The 26,731-nt window shown below is 51.7% G+C and overlaps 1 protein-coding gene across 3 annotated transcripts; it reads right to left on the bottom strand.

Moving 5' to 3' along the window:
* Positions 1 to 1,821: 1,821 nt before the first annotated feature.
* Positions 1,822 to 22,724, bottom strand: CA12 (carbonic anhydrase 12). 3 transcript variants are annotated; one of them, XM_048481717.1, is made up of 8 exons: positions 22,581 to 22,724; positions 19,091 to 19,186; positions 15,826 to 15,889; positions 15,287 to 15,444; positions 14,519 to 14,645; positions 6,177 to 6,197; positions 5,460 to 5,547; positions 1,822 to 3,257 (listed from the first exon to the last, which is right to left on the bottom strand). In XM_048481717.1, the coding sequence occupies exons 1-8, from the start codon at positions 22,716 to 22,718 to the stop codon at positions 3,179 to 3,181; spliced, it is 771 nt and encodes a 256-aa protein (XP_048337674.1). In that variant the 5' UTR covers positions 22,719 to 22,724; the 3' UTR covers positions 1,822 to 3,178. The 3 variants fall into 3 exon arrangements, with proteins under 3 accessions (XP_048337674.1, XP_048337675.1, XP_048337677.1); XM_048481718.1 differs by lacking the exon at positions 6,177 to 6,197 and having other exon boundaries at positions 1,822 to 3,260; XM_048481720.1 differs by lacking the exon at positions 6,177 to 6,197 and having other exon boundaries at positions 1,823 to 3,257.
* Positions 22,725 to 26,731: the final 4,007 nt, after the last annotated feature.

Below are 26,731 nucleotides of genomic sequence, written 5' to 3'. Positions count from 1 at the left end.
GAAAGGCACAGGATAAAGGGTGAATGAATTCTGAAATTCTGCCAATTTCCATCCTTTGTCATCTTGGTTGGGCCTGCTGTGATTCCATCTGGGCCCGCCTGTTCCCTCCCTTTCTTCCTCTTACCTTTTTTTTCCTTGCTTTTTAGCCTTTGAATTGTTTAAATTGTATGTAACTGCTGGAGTTTTAATATGTTTAAGTTATGTTATACTGGAGTTGCTGTTGACAATAGCCATGTTGTGAAAGAAATTTCGACTGGGAAGAGGTGGGTTTAGGAAATCAATCTATCCAGATGATAGATAGATAGATAGATAGATAGATAGATAGATAGATAGATAGATAGATAGATAGATAGATAGATAGATAGATAGATAGATAGATAGATAGATAGATGGGTGGGTAGGTGGATGGATGGATAGATGGATAGATGGATAGATGGATAGATGGATAGATGGATAGATGGATAGATAGATGGATAGATGGATAGATGGATAGATAGATGGATAGATAGATGGATAGATAGATGGATAGATAGATGGATAGATAGATGGATAGATGGATAGATGGATAGATGGATGGATAGATGGATAGATAGATGGATAGATGGATAGATTCATACATGACCGCCCAAGCAAATGTCACACGTTTCAGGCGACCTGGCAGAGGAAATTTGGTAAAGACAGGTGAAAAATTTTAAGCGGTACAAGCTAGCCAGTGTTGACCCTCCCCATGAAGAATCCGTGAGGGTCTTCCCAGGACCCCCCAAGCTTGCCTGGGTCACAATTTGAAAACCCCTCGTTTGTGCCTTTAGAGCTCTCCATCGTGTGTGTGTGCGTGGGTGGGTGGGGAACATTCATTTCCCAGGAGACAATTCTTTCCATCCAAGTTACTGTGTGAACATAGTAGATAGTTATTCTTTTACTGTTTATTTGGATTTCGTAGACCGCCTGATGGAAGCTCGTGTTTTCTAGAAGGGACTGTGCCACCTCAGGAAGAGAGTTTTACGTGTGGGAGAGTTGCAGCGGTAAGCATCGGAAGAAAGGAAGCCGCCACAAAAAAAAAAAACTAGATAAATATATTTATTATCTGCTGCTGCACAAAGATACAATGACCGATTTTGTTTCATACAAGATCCTTGTTGTCACAAAACAGAACCTTTGGTACAAAAGCGCAACCTCTCTGCCGATCGTTATGAGCAACAACCTGCCGGCGGAAACGTGATTTTTGTTCCGCCCAGTTGGCTGCTGGCTACGCGCAGGTAAGTCTTGCATTTGACCCGTCTCGCTGGAGACGTGCTTGCGGTCTAACCCCCCACGCGACCTAAGTCTGCTTAAATGTGTGAGATTATGTGGAAGAATCCTCGGTGCTTTATAGACCACATTAGCAAACACATCCTGAAAAACCCCAACGTAGGCACATTGTTGTAATTCCCGGGGATCTAGGAGATGCTGGTAGGTTTGTACTCAGCAGTCTTCTGGCAACTCATCGGATCTCGTGTTCCGAAAACTGCTGAATAAAAATTTAGCTGGCTTTGTGTTAGATTCCTGAAGCTTGCGACTTCAGGTATTACTTATCTTGTACCTGAAGAGCCAGGTCTAATCCACCAGGCTGGGACAGTCAAAACAACCGAATGCTGTTTTTTTGTCTAGCTGCTGCACCGGGCAGGTCTTGGCCAAGTTGTTGAAAATGAGGTTATTATCTAAGGTTTTCACTGGAGTGTTGTGGGGCTTCCGGGCTGTATGGCCGTGTTCCGGTAGCATTTTCTCCTGACGTTTCTCCTGCATCTGTGGCTGGCATCTACCATCAGTTCCTCTGAAGATGCCAGCCACAGATGCAGGCGAAACGTCAGGAGAAAATGCTACCGGAACACGGCCATACAGCCCGGAAGCCCCACAACACTCCAACGGGGTTAGTTTTGCTTTTTTTGAAATTCACTTTGGTGACAACGGTCCTGGGAGAATCGGTTTGGTTCTGAAGCATCAAAATGCAGGGAAATGCATGTCCCCTTCCCTCGGTGCCCCTGTGGCTACCACCTGCACAGTAAATTAACTGTAATGGGGGAGGCATCAAGCCGTTACGTTCTCCAGGGCTGACGAAAACATACGGGGAATATTAATTAATTTCATTTCTAGGCCACCTCTCTTGCCAGGTGGCTAACATTGTGCTGCTCGCCTGCAATTTGTGCTCACAGCAACCCAGTGAGGTAGGTTAGGTTGAGAGGGTGTGCCCAGCCGGAGGTCCCCCAGAAAGCCTCCATGGCAGAGTGGGCGTTCGAAGTGTGTGCTTCTCCTGGTCTGTTCTGCTTTCGACTAAGGATGGGTGGGGGCTCTCCCAGCTGAGCGATGTCCTGGGTAAAGAGCATGGGACAAATTGGCTTCTCTGAATGAGGGACGTTAGCTGCTTTAATTGCTGTCACCCGCCCTGAGTCCTTTGGGATAGGGCGGGATGAAAGTGTGATAAAACAAAATAATAAATAGCCTGACCTTCTTGGCCTGCCAGCCTTTACAATTCTGGGAGGTTTTTCGTAAAGAGGAACATTCAGAGCAGCTATGCCTAGCTCCCTTCCCCAATAGTCAAGATGACCAAACAAGACCAGTGGCTGTTTCAGAGAGGTGGCCCACTGTCCTTCGCTGTCCTTCCATTTTTAACGCAAGCAGGCTTCATATCCGCGTGCTCTTTTCCCTCCCCCAATCTTTCAGTCCCATCTTTAACCACGATCATTCAGGCTGACTGTTAGCGTTGCCTTTAGCTGGCGGGACTTCCACCTACACAGCAGATGGGGGTGAATGGCTTTCTTCCAATTTTGCCAGCGCGCAAGAGGTCTGGCTTGTAAATCTCACATTCGGAACTGTAGCATAAACAGAGCTCCCCCCCCCCGGCTGCCGATAGGCCGTTCTGTACGTACGTCGCCGCATGTTTGGGATGTGTACCGGTTCCATCTGTCTGAGAGCAAACGGCGTGTCCTTTCACGTCACGAGGGCAAATAGCTCTGCCCGTTCATTGGCACAAGGGCAAAGAGCTCTGCCCGTTCTTGTGCTCAGGATAAACAAAAGCCCAAGTTGGATTGATAGAAAAAGGCAAGATAGACAGGGGTTTTGGGGGGGCGTTGAGCTGTTACAGACACACAAACGTTTGACAGCACCTTGAACGGAGGGGCTGCTTCGATAGCCAAGCAGGTGTTTATGCCGTAGAGACATTTTCCTCCTCTTTGCTGATGGCCGGTTTGTAGATGACCCCTTGGTCCTCCTTGGGCCGTTTGCTGCTGGAACAGAACAGCTGGGTTATCAAAGGCCAGGAACTGCAAAGTTTGGAAAGGTTTTTTTTTTTATCATTTTTAAAACAGGTGTACCAAATCTGTGGATTGTCCCCCTGTAGTCAATATATGAGTCCGCAAAGAAGAACATTTTCTTGACCAGAACTTGGGGGTTGAGCTCATGTGCTTCCCATTGGAAAGGTCCCACGTTTGACCCAGAACACACCCACCCACCACCCACCCCCCGGTATGTCTCTGTTGCATGGCTGGCTCTCCAGGGCCAGTTGGAGCAGCTAGTATTGGGCTTTCCTGACTCATGGGCCCCTTCCGCACATGCAAAAAAATGCATTTATGTATGTATGTATGTATGTATGTATGTATGTATGTATGTATGTATGTATGGATGGATGGATGGATGGATGGATGGATGGATGGATGGATGGATGGATGGATGGATGGATGGATGGATGGATGGATGGATGGATGGATGGATGGATGGATGGATGGATGGATGGATGGATGGATGGATGGATGGATGGATGGATGGATGGATGGATGGATGGATTGTTCCACTTATATACCGCCCTCCCCCGGAGGGCTCAGGGCGGTTCACAGCATTAACAACAAACAAGTGGACAAATAAAATCATATAAGTAAAAAGTTAAAAAGTTAAAAAGCAGCGCTCAAATTATCACAACCAATTTAAACACAGATGGCGTCCGACTGCTAAACCCCTCTAAGAGGAGAACAGCGGGCCTTAATTGATGTTAACAATCAATTTTCAAACCACTTTCACAACTGTTTGCTAGTGGATTTTGCCATTCCGCACAGCCTCAAAGAGCACTGAAAGCTGTTTGAAAGTGCATTATTCTGCATGTGCGGAATGAGCCATGGTAAGCCAGCTCGTTATATACGAAGCTGTCTTGATAATGAATCAAACCACTGGTCTGCCAAAGTCGGAACTCTCTTCTCGGACAGGCAGCGACTCTCCAGGGTTCCTGGCAAGAGATGTCTTCAAACCACCGACTCCCTGGGGATTGAACCTACGGCCTTCTGCATGTCAACCTCTGAGCCGCAGCCCCTTCTGGCAGACGTGTGGGGCACCCTACAGAGTTTCCCCCTTTGGCGTTCATCTTTTTTTCCTGTCAAAGGACACCTGAATGATGGAAATCCCTTCCGGTTTCCAAGGCAACAGACTTTCAGGGGTGATTTGCCATTGGCTGCCTCTGTTTAGGGACCCTGGGCTTCCTTGGGGGTCTCCCACCCAAGGACCAACCAGCACCAGCTTAGCTTCCGAGCTCTGACAAGATCAGGCTAGTCTGAGCTACTCCACTCCTTCTGTGGTGGATCTGTATTTATTTTGCCATACGAAGAAGTTTTGTTTTGTATTACCGCATGACAGGCCCATGGCTGACGGGTCCTGACGAAGAGGAAGAGTTTGGATTTATATCCCCCCTTTCTTTCCTGCAAGAAGACTAGCAGGGGCTTACAATCTCCTTTCCCTTCCCCCCGCCCCACAACAAACACCCTGTGAGGTGGGTGGGGCTGAGAGAGCTCCAAAGAACTGTGACTAGCCCAGGGTCATCCAGCTGGCATGTATTGGAGTGCAACCGCGAATTATCCTTTTAGCAAATAGCCCTAAATCGGGAAGTGCCAGATATTTCCTGGCATTGGATCTTAAATATAGTCATATGGTATCTGTTTTACAAATTTGTCTTAGAATTGAATGGCCAAACCCTTTTAATCCATTTTATATCTTTATAAATGAACTGTCAAGTTGGAAAGCAAAATCCATAGATGTAATATATGATTTTAAATTTAACAGTTTAATAATAGTGTATAACCACTGTCTAATACCTAATGCCAATAAAGGTGATTGTGATTGTGATTGCAACTGCGAATCTGGTTCACCAGATAAGCCTCCACAGCTCAAGTGGCAAAGCGGGGGAATCAAACCCAGTTCTCCAGATTGGAGTGCACCTGCTCTTAACCACTATGCCACACTGGCTCTCTGGTCAAAACAAATGAGTGTAACTCCAGTTTGCTCCCCCAGGGTTGGAGGAGGAATTCTAGAAATGCCATTTGAAGAGCACCGGAACAATTACTAGACCAATGAAATGGGTGTCGCGTGATACTCGGACCAGAAATTATAACCAGGCATGGAGGAACTAAGCCAATAACCCTTGAATTAACAGCAGAGTCTCTTACCTCTTTGTTCTTCGAATCAGCCAGAGCGCCAGGGCCAGAACCGCAATCGCAACGAGGCTACTGGCTGCAACAATAGGCAGGACAAAACCTACAAGAGGGCGGGGAGAGAAAAGCAAAGCTGCCATTAGTTGGGGTCGTCAGAGTGCCCATCCCCGCCCTGTTGACATGCTCAGCTGCTCCTCGGAAGGAGGATCACGGTAGGACTTTCTGAAGAAAGATTTGAGCGTTTTACTAATTAGGTTTCAATTAATCGGCCCTGTCGGTGGACAGTTTTGGAGGGAAAGCAAGTGAATCCAATGCTAAATACTATTATTATTTTATTCCACCTTTACTGTTTTTCATACGGTTCCCTTATGGTTCGGCATTGTATTATTGTGACTTGGACTTTTTTGTTTACATCATCTTGTGCCAACCCTAGTTGACTCTCTGTTGCCTTTTAGATCAATCCGTCGGTATCCTTTTCTTTCTTCCAGAAAAACCTTTTGAGTTTTGTGCATTGCTTTGAAGGTCCGCGGCCAACAACAGACCCATTGAGCATTTTGATCGATTGATTGGTTTGAAATTGGTTCCCTTCATTCAAGTAACATGCAGAGAATCGGGCATGCAGGAAGGCAGGCTGAGAGGTGGACGGAGAAGGAGAAAGGTCAATCAAAGAGAATCAGTGAATCTCTCAAAGGATTTTGGCTGCGGAGCAATTAGATTTGGAGGGAAACCTACCTAGGCTCGGTCCGTTGGGTTCTGGAACGTCACAGAAGCAGGGGAAGGAAGATGGAAAATGTAAAATCACTATGATTCCAGTGACATCACTGTTGGGAACACAAGAATCACCTTTCTCTTTGGGACGGCTTCAATCTTAGCATCTCAGGAGGAACCGCTGAAGCTGCCTGATAACTGAAGCAACTCCTTGGCCCATTGAGGTCAATATTGTCTACTCTGGCTGGCGGCCGTTCTCCGAGGTCTTTCCCATCCCTTCCTGCCTGGTCCTTTAACTGGAGATGCTTCTGCACGCCAAGGAGGGGCTCTCCCAACTGAACCACAGCCCCTCGATTCGGAGTAAATAGCTACTTGTGAAAGGAAGATTAGCCACGGGCCTCCTGTGGCTGGCAGATGTGGGAAAGGATAACTTTCATCTCTCTCTGCTGTTAGTCTGGGTTTCTTTGGTCTGTCGGCTACAGATCTCACCCGGTCCCAGCTACTTCACACCCAGGTCTGGTTCAAGACATTTGGCCACCTAAGAGGATACTTCCGTGCTGAGGAGCGGTCAACCTCCCAACGCCAGATGCCGGGAACTCTCCATCATTTGAGGGATGATCCCCCCAGTCCTGAATGTGGGCGAAATATTGTGCCACAGCCAGGAGTGGGTTTTGAAGCGGGGCAGGGCGGGGCGGCGGGGAACTATCCTGGAAATACGTGGAGAAGTCTAGGGGAGGAAGGGACCTCAACAGAGTATAATAATCCCACGGAGCTCACCCTGTGAAGCAGGAATTTCCTCCATGGGAATGCATCTCTGTGATTTAGACAACAGTTGTTATTCTGGCCGATCTCCGGAGCCGGCCTGGACGTTGGCAGCCCGAAGGAGGGAAGAAGTTCCTCCTTGCCACCATGACTTGGCTGGGTGCCACTGCCACTTTTCCCATGCCACCCTTCTTACCACTGGGCTCTAATCGGACCTGGGTGGGGGAAAAGACCACTGGCCCACCGGGACACTCCCAGCAACTGTCGTGGCCGGTCTGCCCCAGCCCCAGCTCAGTGGTGTTTTAAATCTCATTCCCATGCTCCTCTCTGTGGCTTCTTTCACGACTGGTAATAATGGATGTGGGTGACGTGAGTCCCCTCTCTCTCATCCGGGTTCATCGTTTGTGAAATGGCCGCTAGCTATTTGTGGGGGACCACCAAAGATGACGGTGGTTCCCACACCAAGTAAGAAGAAGAAGAGTTGGGATTTATATCCCCCCTTTCTCTCCTGCAGGAGACTCAAAGGGGCTGACAATCTCCTTGCCCTTCCCCCCTCACAACAAACACCCTGTGAGGTGGGTGGGGCTGAGAGAGCTCCGAGAAGCTGTGACTAGCCCAAGGTCACCCAGCTGGCGTGTGTGGGAGTGCACAGGCTAATCTGAATTCCCCGGATAAGCCTCCACAGCTCAGGAGGCAGAGCTGGGAATCAAACCCGGTTCCTCCAGATTAGACACACGAGCTCTTAACCTCCTACGCCACTGCCTCGCTTTTTGCTAATTGAAAGCTGTATTGCCCAGTTTGGCAATTGGTTCCGGACAGCCTGGGCGCAGTCAATGCAGCAGAAATGGTGCTCGAGTTGCAGTTGCCATCTTACTTCTGTGCTTGGACAAAGGGAGGCTGTGAGGGAGCGGTTGTGTTATGCTCAAAGGGACACACGTGTGTGAACGTCTTCCCAGAGACATTAGCTGTTTGGGCTTAAGGGTGATTCAAGATCATGCAAAACATTTTTTTTGCATAATTAGACCACTGATTACAGCGGTCAGAGGCAGCCCAACCATTTAGTGACGGTAATTGTGGGAAAATAGTTATCACGAATCCACAAGTCTATCACACCACACCTCCGGTCTCCCTCTAAATCAGGGGTAGGGAACCTGCGGCTCTCCAGATGTTCAGGAACTACAATTCCCATCAGCCTCTGTCAGCATGGCCAATTGGCCATGCTGGTAGGGGCTGATGGGAATTGTAGTTCCTGAACATCTGGAGAGCCGCAGGTTCCCTACCCCTGCTCTAAATGCTGTGTGTTGGGGGACAGACTGTGTAAATGGACGTGACTGGGGGTGTCCTTTATGGTCTGATTGGGGGCTTCCTTGGGGTATCTGCCAGGCCATTGGGTTGGATCCGTCCCGCATTCCAACGGATGCAAGAGGGAAGAGAGGCTCCTTTTGACCCATGAAAAGGTCGCAATGTTGGGGGATCACAGGTCTATGTACATAAGAACATAAGAACATAAGAACATAAGAACAAGCCAGCTGGATCAGACCAGAGTCCATCTAGTCCAGCACTCTGCTACTCGCAGTGGCCCACCAGGTGCCTTTGGGAGCTCACATGCAGGAGGTGAAAGCAATGGCCTTCTGCGGCTGTTGCTCCCAAGCACCTGGACTGTTACGGCATTTGCAATCTCAGATCAAAGAGGATCAAGATTGGGAGCCAGAGATCGACTTCTCCTCCATAAATCTGTCCAAGCCCCTTTTTAAAGCTATCCAGGTTAGTGGCCATCACCACCTCCTGTGGCAGCATCTCCCAAACACCAATCCCACGTTGCGTGAAGAAGTGTTTCCTCTTATTAGTCCTAATTCTTCCCCCCAGCATTTTCAATGGATGCCCCCTGGTTCTAGGAGGGGCTGCAGTGAGAAGGCAAATTGGGTGAGACGGCCCCTCCTTACGTGTCAGCAGAAAACCTACTAAGATACTTCCTGCATACGGTGACAAGGTTTTGGACTACGTGAACCCCTCGGCCTGATCCAGCAGGACTGCTTAATATCTACAGCACTTTCTTTGGCACGTTCCAACTCTGCACAGCTGGCTGTCAGCAAGATTGGCTGGCTGGCCACTGGTGGGGACGCCAGCGCTCCAGATGTCCAGTGCCTTGTCACTGAAGCCCAGCTTGTATGAGACACTGGCCAAACACAGGACTGGCCTAGCACAGTGACGGCGAACCTTTTCGAGACCGAGTGCAGCCCAAATTGCAACCCAAAACCCACTCATTTATCTCAAAGTGCCAACATGGCAAATTAACCTGAATACTGACGTTTTAGTTTAGAAGCGCATTACTCGGGAGTAAGCTTGGTGAAGCAACCATGCAATGCTTCGAATGGGTGAATCACAACCTTAGGAGGGTTTACTCAGAAGCAAGCCCCATAGCCAGCAACCGAACTTACTCCCAGGTAAACGATCACGCCCAGACCAGCCTAGGTGTGTGTGTGTGGGGGGGGTGATTTTCCGCCCCTCCACATGTCGGACTCTGTGCACGCGTGCCACCTCTGGCACCCGTGCCACAGGTTCGCCACCGCTGGCCTAGCAGAATATTCCTATGCAAACATGAGATATGTGAAACTTCCTAGCAAGCCTGTGCAAGTGTTGCATCAGTACAAGTTATACAACGTTGTGCATGCACAGCTGTGCACAGGGATATTGGGAACTGCCGGCATTATTCATCCTTTCAAAATTAAGTGTGGCTTTAATTCTTGGGACTGTGCATTCTCTGGAACTCTGTTCCGGGGGTGAGTGTGTACGTGTCCTTTCCTGACCTCTTTCGCTACCGCCAACAACTAGCCAAGAAACAGAAGGGATGGGAGGGAAGAGATCAAATAATCTCTTTTTCACACCAGCAAAACATTATAAACCAGGGGTGTCAAACATGTAGCTCGGGGGCCAGATTAGGCCCCTTGAGGGGGCTTATCAGACCCTCAACCCCCCCCCCCCACTCCTGATCTGGCCTGGAAGTCCCAGCCCTCTCAAGGCAGCCACCCCAACCCCACTGTGGGTTCACCAGTCCAGGCACCCCCCCCCAACCCATACCCTTCTGGAACCAGCCAAGGTAACCCTTACCCCGAACCCCAGCCCAGCCGAGTCACGTTTGTCATATGTGGCCTTCATAATAAATGAGTCTGATCTCTCTGTTATAAACGTTAGTTAAAGCGCCAAGGGCGACTGACTGCTTTAGATCCAAGTGCTAGAAAAGGTAAATGTGTCAGGTAAATGCTTTTCCCCCATTGTAAGGAGAAAGGAGTGTATTCTGCCGCATGCAAAGGCCAGGCACGAACAAGGCTGCGCTGACACGTGCCGCAACCGTCGGCGCTCATGCCGCAACCGTCGGCGCTAGAGAAATGGAAGCCTGCGCAGTATGTCCAAATTCTGCCCGCCCAAAGAGCTGCAAACGTCTTCCTGGTTTGCCTTCGTGTGTGTGTGTGTGTTGCTTTTGGGTGGTAGATTTGGACATGACTGTTCACCTGGCTTGCATTTCTACCTGACCAGGTAAAGGAGCCTGGATCTGCAGACGCAGCCTTTCCGTTCTCTTCCGTCTGCTGGACGTTAGTTGCCGTTGGCATCTTCGACATCCCCCAGAAGTTAAACGCAAAAAAATAAATAAATAGAAATCCAGTAGGAGCAGAACGCGGTCCGGAAGCTTTGGAGCCACCTGCCGTCTTCGGACCGAGTTTGGCCTCAGTGAAGGTTGCGCAGGTTCTCCCGTTTGTGAGCAGAGCAAAAATTAATCACATAAGTTCACTACAGGCTCACAGAGTGTAGTAAGTGTGACCAACTGTGCGAAGGAAGCAGAGAATATTTGAGCGTGCCTCTGTTGTTAAAAGGCAAAGCAGCCTTTCCCCTGCTCTGTTCTCTGATGTTTGCTGCGCGTGTGTTCTCAACAGTGGGCCTTTGCCGGCTTTCTTTGCCAGTGGGAGCTGGCGTAGCCAGCAGGGTGTAGCGGTTAAGAGCTGAGGCTGGTCTCTAGAAGACCCAAATTCGAATCGTGCCATGAAATCTCACAGTCAGTCACCTCCTCAGCCTGACCTATCTGGCAGGACTGTTGTGAAGATAAATTGGAGGAGGACAGAATAATGTAAGCTACTTGGGTCCCCATTGGAGTGAAAGGCAGGATATAAGTGAATTACATAACAAGGATGCTAACATTTACATATTCGGCATCTAACTGTTTGCTTTTTTCTTTTTGCTTTGAATTAAGTATTCTTTAAGAGTTAAGATCTTGCTTTATTATACATCAGTGCAAAAATACAAAGTGGAATAAAATTAGAAAGACAACATCTTTGGTACCACCCCGCCCCCTGCAATCATTATTTCCAACACCAGATTCATTTAATGAGTGAATAAAGAATCCTTTTAAGATAAAAAAAAATTTGCCATCTTCAATCATTTTTTTCAAGTAAGTTCAGCTGTCTGTTTCCTTTTTGAGGCTTAACACAGAGAGAGGCGGAAAATACCGACATTCCTGGGCGCTACTTAGCATCAAATTTGGGTTTGCAGTTTGAGCGTACGCTTGACTACTTTGTGCATGTTTCGGAGTGTGCCTGCATGTGGCTGAATGGGACTTCTGGATAGCCAAAAATCCAGGTATACCAGACTTCTTTGGTACAGCACATATTGATGCAAACTTACGGGGGTCTGTCCTCATCCAGAACAAGCAGTTGTTAATATTTACAACAGAAGTTAAGTGAGCTGGATCGAGGCTTTTTTCTTTTAAATTTAGGAACAGGCGTTGCTGGCATCCTTAGAGTCTCATTACAGGATTGTTATCTTGGTGGTTACCTATACGTACACCACCACAGGTGCCAAATTCTGCACTTGGAACCTATTATGTATACGATGTAAAAATGTGGCATAGAAGAAGAGTTTGGATTCATATCCCCCCTTTCTCTCCTTTAGGAGACTCAAAGGGGCTGACAATCTCCTTGCCCTTCCCCCCTCACAACAAACACCCTGTGAGGTGGGTTTCATAACAGATTTACTCAAGAGCCAGGCTTATCACATGGGGCATTTTTAATAGCAAAGTGATTTGCCATGAAGAAGGGGGAAAGGGACAAGTAGCAACGTTCTCTGTGCTGTATTGTCGAAGGCTTTCACGGCCGGAATCACTTGGGTGCTGTGTGGTTTCCGGGCTGTCTGGCCGTGTTCTAGCAGCATTCTCTCCTGACGTTTCGCCTGCATCTGTGGCTGGCATCTTCAGAGGATCTGATGTTGGGAAAGCAAGTGGAGTATAGATATCTGTTGGAGTGTCCAGGGTGGGTGTTACTCACAGACATTGTTTCTTCACCCACCCTGGACACTCCAACAGATATATATATACTCCACTTGCTTTCCCAACATCAGTTCCTCTGAAGATGCCAGCCACAGATGCAGGCGAAACGTCAGGAGAGAATGCTGCTAGAACACGGCCAGACAGCCCGGAAACCACACAGCACTCAAGTTCTCTGTGCTGTTTGTAGACTAGCTTCCCCATCTCTATCAACCAAACGAATAAATACTGGTTGTTTTGCAATAATTGCAGGTGCCCTCGCAATCTAGTGACGGTGCTGCCTCCCCTAGCAAGCGTTGTTTTCTTCATTGCAAAATGCCACGCCATAAGACTGCAGTTCAATTTTCACAGAAACAGCCAAATACAGCAAAAACGTCCGACTCTCGTGAATCCGAGCCGGGTTCCTTCCCAATTGCACAGCCCCTCTGTATATGTTTTGTTTGTCAGACAAGCTTTGCCTTTTGAGCTGATCTGTCCAGCATTCAGATCCACATCAGAAGTCCCCTGTGGGTTTGTATTACCCATGATTCAGATGGCTAATTTTTGCACCCATGACAGTGGATTTTTAGCAATCCAGCATTATGAGTATTTTCTGGGGGTTTTTTTACGTGTCAGTCTCCTCATGGGCTTCCTCGGATCCTGTGTGTATCCCCAGAAAGATTTTCCCTGCAATGCAAAGTTGTGATTCTGTTTAGGTTTACAGTTGCCTGGTTAACTGCACTGCTGTGATCACAAAGACACCTGGATGGCGCTCGCGGCAACGTTAGTGGTTTAGCAGACAAACTCTCCCATCCAAGTACCAACTAGGGCAGGGGTCTGCAACCTGCGGCTCTCCAGATGTTCATGTCCAATTGGCCATGGTGGCAGGGGCTGATGGGAATTGTAGTCCATGGTAAATAAACTACGACAGCTGTTGCACTCTGGCTACAGAAATTATTTACCTAGATTTCTATAGCCAGAGTGCAACGGCTGTCGTAGTTTATTTACCAATATTTACTGCTGCACCCCTTCGTCTTGTCAATTGTAGTCCATGAACATCTGGAGAGCCGCAGGTTGCAGACCCCTGAACTAGGGGCAATCTTGCTTAACTTTCAAGACCTGATGACACTGGCCGAGCCTGGCCCGTCCAGATCAAGGTCACTCTGAACAGCAGCAGTATTTGTTATCACAGTCAATGACCAGCATAAAATCTAAACAGTATAAACGCAAGCAAGTATAAGGAATAATGCTTCAAGGAAACATTTTCCTCTTGTACGGGGGAGGGAAACCGTTGCCCCCCAGTTGAGCTACCCTTGGGCATCCCCGACCCAGACACAATTTGCGAAATCCCAAACTTTCTATTAGGGCAAATTTGAAGTCTTAATAAACTTTTGCTCTAGAAAATGCAGTACTTAATACACTCTTTGCAAACAAATGGCTTGAACACACCAGCATCCATCATTGTGGTTTTATGCTTTTTTTTTAATCAAAAAACATCATATGACAATGAATATTTTTTTCCCCAAATATATTTGAGAGAGGAGAATTTAGGAATTTATTTATTTATTTTGCTCAAATTAATCCCAGCTTTATTTAGGCTTTGGTCAGAGCTCTGATGTCCGGCCCGCTTTCTGATCAAACAAGCGACCTTTGGTGGGCTCCGTTTCCCTAATTTGATTTTGAGAGCTTTTACATCTCCAGAGTCCAGAAGGGAAATTGTCCCTCCGATGGGCGAGGCTGTTCAGTTCAATACAGGTGACAGCCATGGTTGGGTGGAGTAAATTCCTTTTGGGGTTTAATTTTCTGAGGCAAAGGATTCGGTTGTCAGGACTTTTGTCCCGTTGAATATCCATGCTTAGCTCAGCCTGAAATTAGTTCCCTTGCTGCACAATATGCAGAAAGCCCTCCTCTGTCGTTGTCAGAAAGCATCTTGGGATATTGTGCTACCAGACCAGCTGGGAACCCCATTCTGAGCAGCTACTTATGAAATTGGGACTGTCAGTGTCCACTCTAGCAGATTCTCCGAATACAATTCTCTTGTATCCTCTCACCAGGCAACATTCCACCTGGGTCACCTTGATGCAATCGCGACAAATCATTGTGACAAACCACTTCTGGGAATTAACCCTCGTTAAGAGAATTCCACCGAGGGCTTTCTGTTTGCTAAACCAGCCCTTTTAGCTGATTAAAATGGGCGAGAGGCAGAAATTAAGACACTGTTCCTCGAGTTTTCTGCTAGACAAGATTGTTATCGGCAAAACTGGAATGCTCAGTTGAAATAATAATTTACAGAAGGGTTTCTCTTGTTCTTTACCTCGTTGTCGGAAGGAGATGGAAACCATCCTTTCGAATTCCTGCACTCTTCGGAAGTTGTCCACCATTTCTATGGGATCGGGGTCGTCCGACTGTGTGCAGTATAGCGCCGTCTGAAGGGCCTGCAGCTGTGAGCGGGACATTCAAACACATGACAATTTCAAGGGAAGTTAAGAACATAAGAAGAACATAAGAACTAGCCAGCTGGATCAGACCAGAGTCCATCTAGTCCAGCTCTCTGCTACTCGCAGTGGCCCACCAGGTGCCTTTGGGAGCTCACATGCAGGATGTGAAAGCAATGGCTTTGTGTTTGCCTTGGAGGCAGTTTTGTTCCCTTGTGTAATTATTGTGACCCTTGCTGTGTTCCTTGACCTCCGGAGTATGCTGAACATGCTGGTGCCCAGTGTGTGTTACTGTGTAACACACTTCTCCCTGTGAGACACCTCTGAAGATGCCAGCCACAGATGCAGGTGAAATGTTAGGAACAAGATCTACCAGACCACAGCCACGCAGCCCGGAAAGCCCACTACAACCAGTTGAGTTCGGCCGTGAGAGCCTTCGACAATACATTAATAAACCAACTTCAAACTGTGGTTTCAAATCCTAACCATCGCCAGGAAAGTGACCTGGGCAGAGATGATCCAACAAACTAGTTTAATCATACAGTGGTTCTGCATAGGTAGGACATTGGGAAGAGCATGGACATTGTTTATGTGCGCTGGCAGGCAACGCCATGAGCTTTCACCTCCCGTTGTTCATAGCTACTTGCCTGCTTCTGTGAAATTTCTACGGGGTCACGGAAAACCGTCCAAACCACGCTTGGGTAGCAAGGAGGCGTGGTCAGGGATCCTTCATAGCGGTAATACTCGTCCAGTCTGTCTGGAAGCAATTTTCGGATGTTGAAGCCGGAGAGGGGCGTGTTCTGACCTGGAAAAGACAGCCTGTGTTTGACTGACAGCATCCTTCCAGTCCTCCCTGTTTCTCTGCTGCTTCCTTTTGGGTAGAATATTCCAAAACTTTCCTTTGATTTCTTTTCCATGGTGGCAGGGGATGATGGGAATTGTAGTCCATGAACATCTGGAGCACCGCAGGTTGCAGACCCGCTGGACTGTCCAGATCAGGGTACAAATTGTTTATAAACTATCGGGGGTCACTCCTGCCTGGTCTTGTTCTAGCCTTTTTAAACCCAATTTAAAATTAACCCAACCCCACGCCGTTTAGGACCGAGTCCGCTCTACAGGCTGATCCTAAATGGGCTAAACCGAAGTCTTCTGGCTTGAGGAACTGTGGTGTTCCTGGTTGTCTTACCTTTGTATTTCACATTCCGGAAATGATTGAAGATCTTCTCATAGGAAGGGTTGAACTTGCCTACCTGTAACGGATGAAGAAGAAAAAGTTATCTTGCCTTAGCAGACCAGGTGCTCGGGAGCAGCAGCAGCAGCAGCAGCAGAAGGCCATTGCTTTCACCTCCTGCAGGTGAGCTCCCAAAGGTACCTGGTGGGCCACTGCGAGTAGCAGAGTGCTGGACTAGATGGACTCTGGTCCAATCCAGCAGGCTTGTTCTTATGTTCTTAAATGCCTTAGCAGACCAGGTGCTCAGGAGCAGCAGCAGAAGCAGCAGAAGGCCCTTGCTTTCACCTCCTGCAGGTTAGCTCCCAAAGGCACCTGGTGGGCCACTGCGAGTAGCAGAGTGCTGGACTAGATGGACTCTGGTCCGATCCAGCAGGCTTGTTCTTATAGACCTTAAATGCCTTAGCAGACCAGGTGCTCCAGGAGCAGCAGCAGCAGCAACCAGAGGCCCTTGCTTTCCACCTCCTGCAGGTGTTGTTGACTCCCAAAGGCACCCTGGTGAGCCCACTGCGAGTAGCAGCAGAGAGCTGGACTAAGATGGACTCTGGTCTGATCCAGCAGGCTTGTTCTTATGTTCTTAAATGCCTTAGCAGACCAGGTGCTCAGGAGCAGCAGCAGAAGCAGCAGAAGGCCCTTGCTTTCACCTCCTGCAGGTTAGCTCCCAAAGGCACCTGGTGGGCCACTGCGAGTAGCAGAGTGCTGGACTAGATGGACTCTGGTCCGATCCAGCAGGCTTGTTCTTATGTTCTTAAATTCTTTAGTAGTCTAGTTACTCAGGAGCAGCAGCAGCAGCAGCAGAAGGCCCTTGCTTTCACCTCCTGCAGGTGAGCTCCCAAAGGCACCTGGTGGGCCACTGCGAGTAGCAGAGTGCTGGACTAGATGGACTCTGGTCCGATCCAGCAGGCTTGTTCTTATGTTCTTAAATGCCTTAGCAGACCAGGTGCTCAGGAGCAGCAGCAGCAGCAGCAGAAGGCCCTTGCTTTCACCTCCTGCAGGTGAGCTCCCAAAGGCACCTGGTGGGCCACTGCGAGTAGCAGAGTGCTGGACTAGATGGACTCTGGTCCGATCCAGCAGGCTTGTACTTATGTTCTTATGTTGTTATCTGCTGTCTTAACATAAGAAACTCCTGCCGGGTGATCCTGGGCTGGTCACAGTTCTCGCAGAACTTTCTCACAGAACTTTGTTGTCGGGGAGGGGGGAAGGGAAAGGAGATTGCAAGCCCCTTTGAGTCTCCTGACAGGAGAGAAACGGGGGGGGGGGGATATAAATCCAAACTCTTCTTAACTGTTGCAGCACACTGCCTTTCATGTTCGATTTCTGCCTTAGGTATCAGGTGTCTTGATTCAGTCTTTCTGCTTGGTGTTACTGATTTGTTGGCGAAACAAAGCAGCAGTGGCATAGTGGTGAAGAGAAGGTGCACTCTGGAGGAACCAGGTTTGATTCCCAGCTCTGCCGCTTGAGTTGTGGAGGCTTATCTGGGGAATTCAGATTAGCCTGTACACTCCCACACACGCCAGCTGGGTGACCTTGGGACTGAAAGTCACAGCTTCTGTGAGGGCTCTCAATTTACCACCTCACAGGGTGTTTGTTGTGAGGGGGGAAGGGCAAGGAGATTGTCAGCCCCTTTGAGTCTCCTACAGGAGAGAAGGGGGGGGGATATAAATCCAAACTCTTCTTCTTCTTCTTCTTCTCTTGGCCAGGGACCAACATCTTCATAATTGGGTCCCATTTATTTTTTTCCAGTCACCCCTTGATCTGTTCTTGTTAGAATAATGATACCCTGTGGTTGAGCAGTCTCTTTTACCTCATTCTAAAATACCTAATAGTCATAATTATAGTTCGCTCAATGGCTAGCAAAATAACACTGGGCTGGAATGCGTGTGGTGCGGTGGGAGAAATGCCCTTTTTTGTTTTCGATAAACGCAGCATGAACGAAGTGTTCTCATTTGTTTGTGTTTTGTCCTTTCTCTCCAGTTGAGACTCAAAAGCGGCTTTCAGAACGTCGTTCTCCTGCCTCCATTTCCGCACAACAGCCCTGTGAAGTAGGCCAGGTTAAGCCACATTGGCTCTCCAGGGTGAATGATAAACCTGGATGAGGTCCCGTCGAGTAGGAATCATAGCTCTCAACTAGCATGTTTACTATTTACATCCTTTCCCCCTCTGTACCAACTCTGTTCTTAATCAACACCAAAACATTGGGCTGAATTCTCCAGGCCAGGAAATTGCTGTCCTCTCCCCCAAAACTTGCCGAGTCTGATCTTCTACTGCTGGAACACATCCCAAAGAGTAGCTGACTGCTGCCCACCTGAGATCCCGACTTGGTCAGGAGAAAGGCAGGCTGGTCAGTGTTTTAAATAATGTTTTGAACTGCATAGCAGGTTTTAAACTGGTTCTCAGCAATGTGACGTCGTGACTTAGGTTAATTTCACAGTAGTCACACAGTACGCAAACCTTTAACGGCACAAGAGAAAATGGTAACAGAAGAAGAAGAAGAAGAAGAAGAAGAAGAAGAAGAAGAGGAGGAGGAGGAGGAGGAGGAGGAGGAGGAGGAAGAAGAAGAAGAAGAAGAAGAAGAGGAAGAGGAGGAGGAGGAGGAGGAGGAGAAGGAGTTTGGATTTATATCCCCCCTTTCTCTCCTGCAGGAGACTCAAAGGGGTTGACAATCTCCTTGCCCTTCCCCCCTCACAACAAACACCCTGTGAGGTGGGTGGGGCCCAGAGAGCTCCAAGAAGCTGTGACTAGCCCAAGGTCACCCAGCTGGCGTGTGTGGGAGTGTACAGGCTAATCTGAATTCCCCAGATAAACCTCCACAGCTCAGGCGGCAAAGCGGGGAATCAAACCCGGTTCCTCCAGATCAGAATGCACCTGCTCTTAACCACTACGCCACTGTTGCTCCTTAACTTAGGTTAATTTAATGAAATGACATTTTCTGGTGTCTGATTTCTGAGAGCGTTACTTGTGAGCATTAAGTGCCATTAAGTTGTTTCCAACTTGTGGTGGCCCTACAGGCTAATGACCTGCCAGACATCCCATCATTAACAGGGCTGTTTTTGCTAAAGCAAATAAGGTCCTTTTAAGGTCCTTTAGTGGAGAACATCAGCTGGTGTTTCTGAGAGTATGAAAATGCTGCTGTCTTGAACATCCCCAATGAGGCCTGCCTTGTGGGAAGCGTGTTCTGGGGTTATTGTGAGGTCATGCAAAAAAAAAGAGAACCTCTTCTTACCTGTATCAGGATTCCCAGAACCGCCAGTCCGTTTGACTTGTCTGCAGCCGAATTCATGTCTCGATATTGGTCGGCGTTATAATGTACGATGTGGAGCTGCAGAGAAGCATTGAAATGACAAACAGGATCAACGGCATGCACAAGAAGCTTGCAAAACTTACAACGCGAGAGCCAGTGGAAACGTTTCCTTAGAAAAACACACTCAGGGGTTTATCTGAGAAGTTTCGAGTTCTGCATCCATTCTGAAAAACGGAACCGATGAATAGGCCACAGTGACGGCTGAGAGGCGGCTTTCGGTGTCAATTTCAATCCAGGAATTTTGGCTGCCAGACCTCAATTCAGGGAAGGCTAGATCCAATAGGCTTAAGTTACAGGAGGGTAGATTTCGGCACAGCGGTTTGAGAAATGCCCCATCGGGTCAGGGTGTTTCAACAATGGAACCAGTTACCTGTGGGGAGCAGCAGTGGTGTAGTGGTTAAGAGCAGGTGCATTCTAATCTGGAGGAACCGGGTTTGATTCCCAGCTCTGCCGCCTGAGCTGTGGAGGCTTATCTGGGGAATTCAGATTAGCCTGTGCACCCACACACACGCCAGCTGGGTGACCTTGGGCTAGTCGCAGCTTCTCGGAGCTCTCTCAGCCCCACCCACCTCACAGGGTGTTTGTTGTGAGGGGGGAAGGGCAAGGAGATTGTCAGCCCCTTTGAGTCTCCTACAGGAGGGAAAGGGGAGGGGTATAAATCCAAACTCTTCTTCTTCTTTTCAAACAAATGTTGGACTAAACCCAGAAGTTCCCCGGTTCAATCCCAGGCATTTCCAGTTAAAAGGAGGGTTGGGCAACAGGTATTGTGAAAGCCTGAGACCCTGGAGAGGTTATAATCATAGAATCATACAGTTGGAAGAGACCCCCAGGGGCCATCAAGTCCAACCCCCTGCCATGCAGGAACACACAACTGAAGCACTCCTGACATATGTTCATCCAGGGTCTGTTTAAAAACCTCCAAAGAAGGAGACTCCACCACTCTCTGAGGCAGTGAGTTCCACCATCCAACAACCCTGACGCTCAGGTTCTACCAGTCTGAGCAGACAAGACTTACTTTCATGGACCAATGATCAGATTCCGTGTAAGAAACTTCATGTGTGTTCATATGTGATGGCCATCCGTCGGACATGCTCCAGTCCGTCGGACATGCTCTAGTCCCGTGGTGGCGAACCTTTGGCACTCCAGATGTTATGGACTACAATTCCCATCAGCCCCTGCCAATTGGCCATGCTGGCAGGGGCTGATGGGAATTTTAACCTGAATATCTGGAGTGCCAAAGGGCTGCCTCCTACACTGGCCTAATCCAGGACATGCTCTAGTTGAGGGAGCATGTTGTAGCCCATTCCTGCAAATCCCAGGCGATCTATGCATGTTCCTCACAAGCCCATGTTCCAGGTTAAATAGCTAGGCTAGATAGCCAAGTGGATCCCGGATCCCAGGAGACCTTGATCATTAGCTGACGCTCATTTTGTGGGATATTAGAGAAGCTGACCTTGAGAGGCATGTCAAGCTTGCCCAGCCCAGAAAAGAGTTACACCTCGCTCTAGATCAAATAATCTAGACTTTCTAGATTTAAATACAGTGAAGTCGGGTACCGGGAGATCTGGCCCCTGGGGGCAGCCTCTCAGGAAGCCGTCCGACACCAGCCCCATCCAAATTTTGTACGCCAGCAAAATACTTCTTTGGGGATTGTGTCCACGTTAAGAACTAAGAAGGGTTGTTGTGCCCCATGGATTTCCTGCCAGGCACCAGGACATCTTGGGCCGGCCCTGCACTCAAAAGTCCTTTTGTTGTTGACCTGGAATTACACTTCGCTGCTTCCCCGCTTCCTTCTGGAGTCTAGACATAATTAGGCTAAGACATAAACCAGATTAGTGGTTATGAACCGAAGGAACGGGGAATAATAACAATTCAGGGCTGAATCCACTGATTGGACTGTGCTGTGTTTGGAAAGGTCCCCTCCCGGGCCGTTCTGAAGAAGAAGAAGAAGAAGAAGAAAGGAAAGACAGAAGAGGAAAGGAGGAATGGAGGAGAGAGGAGGAGGAAGGAAGAAGAAGAAGAAGAAGAAGAAGAAGAAGAAGAAGAAGAAGAAGAAGAAGAAGAAGAAGAAGAGAAGAGAAGAAGAAGAAAGAGAAAGAAGCAAGGAAGAAGGAAGGAAGAAAGAAGAAAGAGAGAAGAAGAGAGGAAGAGAGAAAGAAGAAGAAGAAGAAGAAGAGAAGAAGAAGAAGAAGAGAAGAAGAAAGGAAATAGGAAAGAAGAAGACAGAGAAAGAAGAGAAGAAGGAAGAGAGAAGAAGAAGAGAAGAGAAGAAGAGAAAAGAAAAGAAAGGAAAGGGAGGAGGAGAGGTTTGGATTTATATCCCCCCCTTTCTCTCTCACCACAGGGGAGACTCAAAAGGGGCTGACAATCTCCTTGCCCTTCCTCACAACAAACACCCGTGAAGGTGGGTGGGGCTGAGAAGGATCTCAAAGCTGTGACCTGGCCCAAAGGTCACCCAGCTTGGCGTGTGCGTGTGTGGGAGTGCACAGGCTAATCTGAATTCCCCAGATAAGCCTCCACAGCTCAGGTGGCAGAGCTGGGAATCGAACCCGGTTCCTCCAGATTAGATACACGAGCTCTTAACCTCCTACGCCACTGCTGTAGAGGAAACATCTGAACTTGAACGATGCCGCAGTAGAAACGACCGCCACGCTTCGTTCCTTTTGAAGCGACGGCCCGTCCTCTCGCAAAATTATCAGACGAGGACCAAAATGCAGAACGCAAGATCCTCCGCTGCAGATGTGAAAGACTCATACGAATCGAAGTGTTAAGATATTGCAGCCTGCTCACAGTGGTGGCCAACCTATGGCGCTCCAGATGTTCATGGACTGCAATTCCCACCAGCCCATTGGCCATGCTGGCAGGGGCTGATAGGAATTGTATTCCATTAACATCTGGAGCGCCATAGGTTAGCCACCCCTGTGACCTATCATGTTCACTGCATAATTAAAGTTGGTATTTAGAAGCACTTGGTATTTAGAAGCTGCATTTTAATGGGGTTGGTTTTAATGAATATAGAGCTATGATTATTATTAACTAATTTTGATATTTATTGTTTTTATATGTGCTAAATAAATAAATAAATAAATAGATAGATAGATAGATAGATAGATAGATAGATAGATAGATAGATAGATAGATAGATAGATAGATAGATAGATAGATAGATAGATAGATAGATAGATAGATAGATAGATAGATAGATAGATAGATGATAGATAGATAGATAGACAGATAGACAGATAGACAGATAGACAGATAGACAGATAGATAGACAGACAGACAGACAGACAGACAGACAGACAGACAGACAGACAGACAGATAGATAGATAGATAGATAGATAGATAGATAGATAGATAGATAGATAGATAGATAAAGCCAAGCAAGAAACCAATCCGCATTCCTCTTACTTCGGCAGCAAAACGTTTCCCGCCGACTGTGTGTTCTGATCCTTCATCCTTCCTCTGGCTTCCCCAGTGTAAGTGGAGCTGAGCGGCGCAGTACCTGTTGGGGAGGTTTCTGATACGCATCGTGGGAGAAAGGGTCATTTTGACTGCAAGAGAAGACGGAAGAGAGGTGGAGTTAAGGGTGACCCTCTTAAGCATAATTCTCAGAGTTTCTGTTGTGCTTGCAGTGTTCAGATGTCTTCCTACACATGAGTTTGTTACGTTCTTTACAAATAGCCTGTAAGGAGCAGCAGTGGCGTAGGAGGTTAAGAGCTCGTGTATCTAATCTGGAGGAACCGGGTTTGATTCCCAGCTCTGCCGCCTGAGCTGTGGAGGCTGATCTGGGGAATTCAGATTAGCCTGTTCACTCCCACACATGCCAGCTGGGTGACCTTGGGCTAGTCACAGCTTCTCGGAGCTCTCTCAGCCCCACCCACCTCACAGGGTGTTTGTTGTGAGGGGGGAAGGGCAAGGAGATTGTCAGCCCCTTTGAGTCTCCTGCAGGAGAGAAAGGGGGGATATAAATCCAAACTCTTCTTCTTCTCTTCTAAGGTAGGCCAAGTACAATGGAACCTCGGTTCTCGTTGACTTTGGTTTTCGTCGGTTTCGGTTTTCGTTGATTTTTTTTAGTGAAAAATTTATCTCGGTTTCGTCTATTTTCAGGGCTTTGTGGAGAAAAATCACCCGGACAAAGCTGTTGCCGGCCGTGTCTGCAACTTGTTTAATGACAGTGTCTTGCTGCATTTCAGACAAATCTTGAAGAGGCATCAGAAACAGACCTCTTTGGACAGCTTTCTGGTGCGACATTGGTCCACTGGCTCTGAAGCTGGTCCTAGTGTTATTGTTTGTTACTGTTTTCAGCATTAAACACTAGGTTTATTCACCCAAAATGTGTTTTTGATATGTTTTTGGAGTGCCTAGAACGGATTAATTGGATTTTCATTGATTCCTATGGAAAAGTTTGCCTCGGTTTTCGTTGATTTCGGTTTTCGTCGATTCTTTTCGGACGGATTATCAATGAAAACCGAGGTTCCACTGTATTATCACCATTCATTTTGCAGATCGGGGCGACGGCGGGGGGTGGGGAGACACACCTAAAGATGGGCGGGGGGGCTTTCCTAAGGCACTTGGCAAGGCAGAATTTGAAATAAGGACAGCCCAAATCTCTTCGCTATTGAGCGGCTGAGACCTTCTGCTGTAATCCTTCCACGTTCCAGGTAAATGATCCAGAAGAGAACGCAATTGAAATGATTGAAGCAGCTTCTTTTGGGGTAGCTTTCATGACACTGAAAGTCCTTAATCCAGGAGAGGGGGGAAATTTTTTTGAATGTATTTTTTCCATAGGATAAAATTGGGAGGGATGGATTCACAAGGATGGAGGGATGGATATAAATTAACTAGAGGTCACTGGAGATGGCAGAGGCATATCGGGGGTAAATGGCCCCCGGGGACAAAAGGTGCTCCAGGTGCCCCCCCAAATGCGTCCCCCCTTTGCGGGACGCCCAGAGCATGGGGGCGCCCCCCCTTGTGGCTGGCTGCTACCCTCCTCTATCAGCCTGCTGCGAGCCCCCCAAAGAGCCCCTCGACTCGAGGTATACCTGGCGGGCCTGAAACAGGCTGTGGCCCCCGACCCCACCTCTATCGGAGGCCGACAGAAGCCAGCACTGGACCAGCAGCCTGCTGGAAGCCCACCGAAGACCTGCCCCCCAGCCTCCGATAGAAGCAGGCACTGGACCGGCAGCCTGCCACTAGAAGCCGGCACTGGACCAGCAGCCTGCTGGAAGGCCGCCGAAGACCTGCCCCCCAGCCTCCGATAGAAGCCGGCACTGGACCGGCAGCCTGCCACTAGAAGCTGGCACTGGACCAGCAGCCTGCTGCTCGGCGGCCGCCGAAGACCTGCCCCCCAGCCTCCGATAGAAGCCGGCACTGGACTGGCAGCCTGCCACTAGAAGCCAGCACTGGACCAGCAGCCTGCTGGAAGCCCGCCGAAGACCTGCCCCCCAGCCTCCGATAGAAGCCGGCACTGGACCAGCAGCCTGCTGGAAGCCCACCGAAGACCTGCCCCCCAGCCTCCGATAGAAGCCGGCACTGGACTGGCAGCCTGCCACTAGAAGCCAGCACTGGACCAGCAGCCTGCTGGAAGCCCGCCTCCCCCCCCCCCCCACCCCCCCCCCCCCCCACTCCCCCCCCCCCCCACCCCCCCCCCCCCCCACCCCCCCCCCCCCCCACCCCCCCCCCCCCCCACCCACTGCCACTAGAAGCCAGCACTGGACCAGCAGCCTGCTGGAAGCCCGCCGAAGACCTGCCCCCCAGCCTCCGATAGAAGCCGGCACTGGACTGGCAGCCTGCCACTCACCCCCCCCCCCCCCCACCCCCCCCCCCCCCCCCCCCCCCCCCCCCCCACCCCCCCCCCCCCCCACCCCCCCCCCCCCCCCCCCCCCCCCCCCCCCACCCCCCCCCCCCCCCACCCCCCCCCCCCCCCACCCCCCCCCCCCCCCACCCCCCCCCCCCCCCACCCCCCCCCCCCCCCACCCCCCCCCCCCCCCACCCCCCCCCCCCCCCACCCCCCCCCCCCCCCACCCCCCCCCCCCCCCACCCCCCCCCCCCCCCACCCCCCCCCCCCCCCACCCCCCCCCCCCCCCACCCCCCCCCCCCCCCACCCCCCCCCCCCCCCACCCCCCCCCCCCCCCACCCCCCCCCCCCCCCACCCCCCCCCCCCCCCACCCCCCCCCCCCCCCACCCCCCCCCCCCCCCACCCCCCCCCCCCCCCACCCCCCCCCCCCCCCACCCCCCCCCCCCCCCACCCCCCCCCCCCCCCACCCCCCCCCCCCCCCACCCCCCCCCCCCCCCACCCCCCCCCCCCCCCACCCCCCCCCCCCCCCACCCCCCCCCCCCCCCACCCCCCCCCCCCCCCACCCCCCCCCCCCCCCACCCCCCCCCCCCCCCACCCCCCCCCCCCCCCACCCCCCCCCCCCCCCACCCCCCCCCCCCCCCACCCCCCCCCCCCCCCACCCCCCCCCCCCCCCACCCCCCCCCCCCCCCACCCCCCCCCCCCCCCACCCCCCCCCCCCCCCACCCCCCCCCCCCCCCACCCCCCCCCCCCCCCACCCCCCCCCCCCCCCACCCCCCCCCCCCCCCACCCCCCCCCCCCCCCACCCCCCCCCCCCCCCACCCCCCCCCCCCCCCACCCCCCCCCCCCCCCACCCCCCCCCCCCCCCACCCCCCCCCCCCCCCACCCCCCCCCCCCCCCACCCCCCCCCCCCCCCACCCCCCCCCCCCCCCACCCCCCCCCCCCCCCACCCCCCCCCCCCCCCACCCCCCCCCCCCCCCACCCCCCCCCCCCCCCACCCCCCCCCCCCCCCACCCCCCCCCCCCCCCACCCCCCCCCCCCCCCACCCCCCCCCCCCCCCACCCCCCCCCCCCCCCACCCCCCCCCCCCCCCACCCCCCCCCCCCCCCACCCCCCCCCCCCCCCACCCCCCCCCCCCCCCACCCCCCCCCCCCCCCACCCCCCCCCCCCCCCACCCCCCCCCCCCCCCACCCCCCCCCCCCCCCACCCCCCCCCCCCCCCACCCCCCCCCCCCCCCACCCCCCCCCCCCCCCACCCCCCCCCCCCCCCACCCCCCCCCCCCCCCACCCCCCCCCCCCCCCACCCCCCCCCCCCCCCACCCCCCCCCCCCCCCACCCCCCCCCCCCCCCACCCCCCCCCCCCCCCACCCCCCCCCCCCCCCACCCCCCCCCCCCCCCACCCCCCCCCCCCCCCACCCCCCCCCCCCCCCACCCCCCCCCCCCCCCACCCCCCCCCCCCCCCACCCCCCCCCCCCCCCACCCCCCCCCCCCCCCACCCCCCCCCCCCCCCACCCCCCCCCCCCCCCACCCCCCCCCCCCCCCACCCCCCCCCCCCCCCACCCCCCCCCCCCCCCACCCCCCCCCCCCCCCACCCCCCCCCCCCCCCACCCCCCCCCCCCCCCACCCCCCCCCCCCCCCACCCCCCCCCCCCCCCACCCCCCCCCCCCCCCACCCCCCCCCCCCCCCACCCCCCCCCCCCCCCACCCCCCCCCCCCCCCACCCCCCCCCCCCCCCACCCCCCCCCCCCCCCACCCCCCCCCCCCCCCA

This window comes from Sphaerodactylus townsendi, linkage group LG17, assembly GCF_021028975.2.
Source record: "Sphaerodactylus townsendi isolate TG3544 linkage group LG17, MPM_Stown_v2.3, whole genome shotgun sequence".
Lineage (NCBI taxonomy): Eukaryota > Metazoa > Chordata > Lepidosauria > Squamata > Sphaerodactylidae > Sphaerodactylus > Sphaerodactylus townsendi.
Note: the sequence above shows the minus strand (reverse complement) of the source record. Positions and strands in the feature narration are given on the sequence as shown.

Coding starts and splice junctions, on each gene's coding strand:
- CA12 (XM_048481717.1), bottom strand. CDS start 22,718: ATGACCCTTTCTCCCACGATGCGTATCAGAAACCTCCCCAACAGGTAC. Junction 15,445..15,825: donor CCGGAATGTGAAATACAAAG/GTAAGACAACCA, acceptor TGTCTTTTCCAG/GTCAGAACACGCCCCTCTCC. Junction 14,646..15,286: donor TAGAAATTTCACAGAAGCAG/GCAAGTAGCTAT, acceptor TCCCGCTCACAG/CTGCAGGCCCTTCAGACGGC.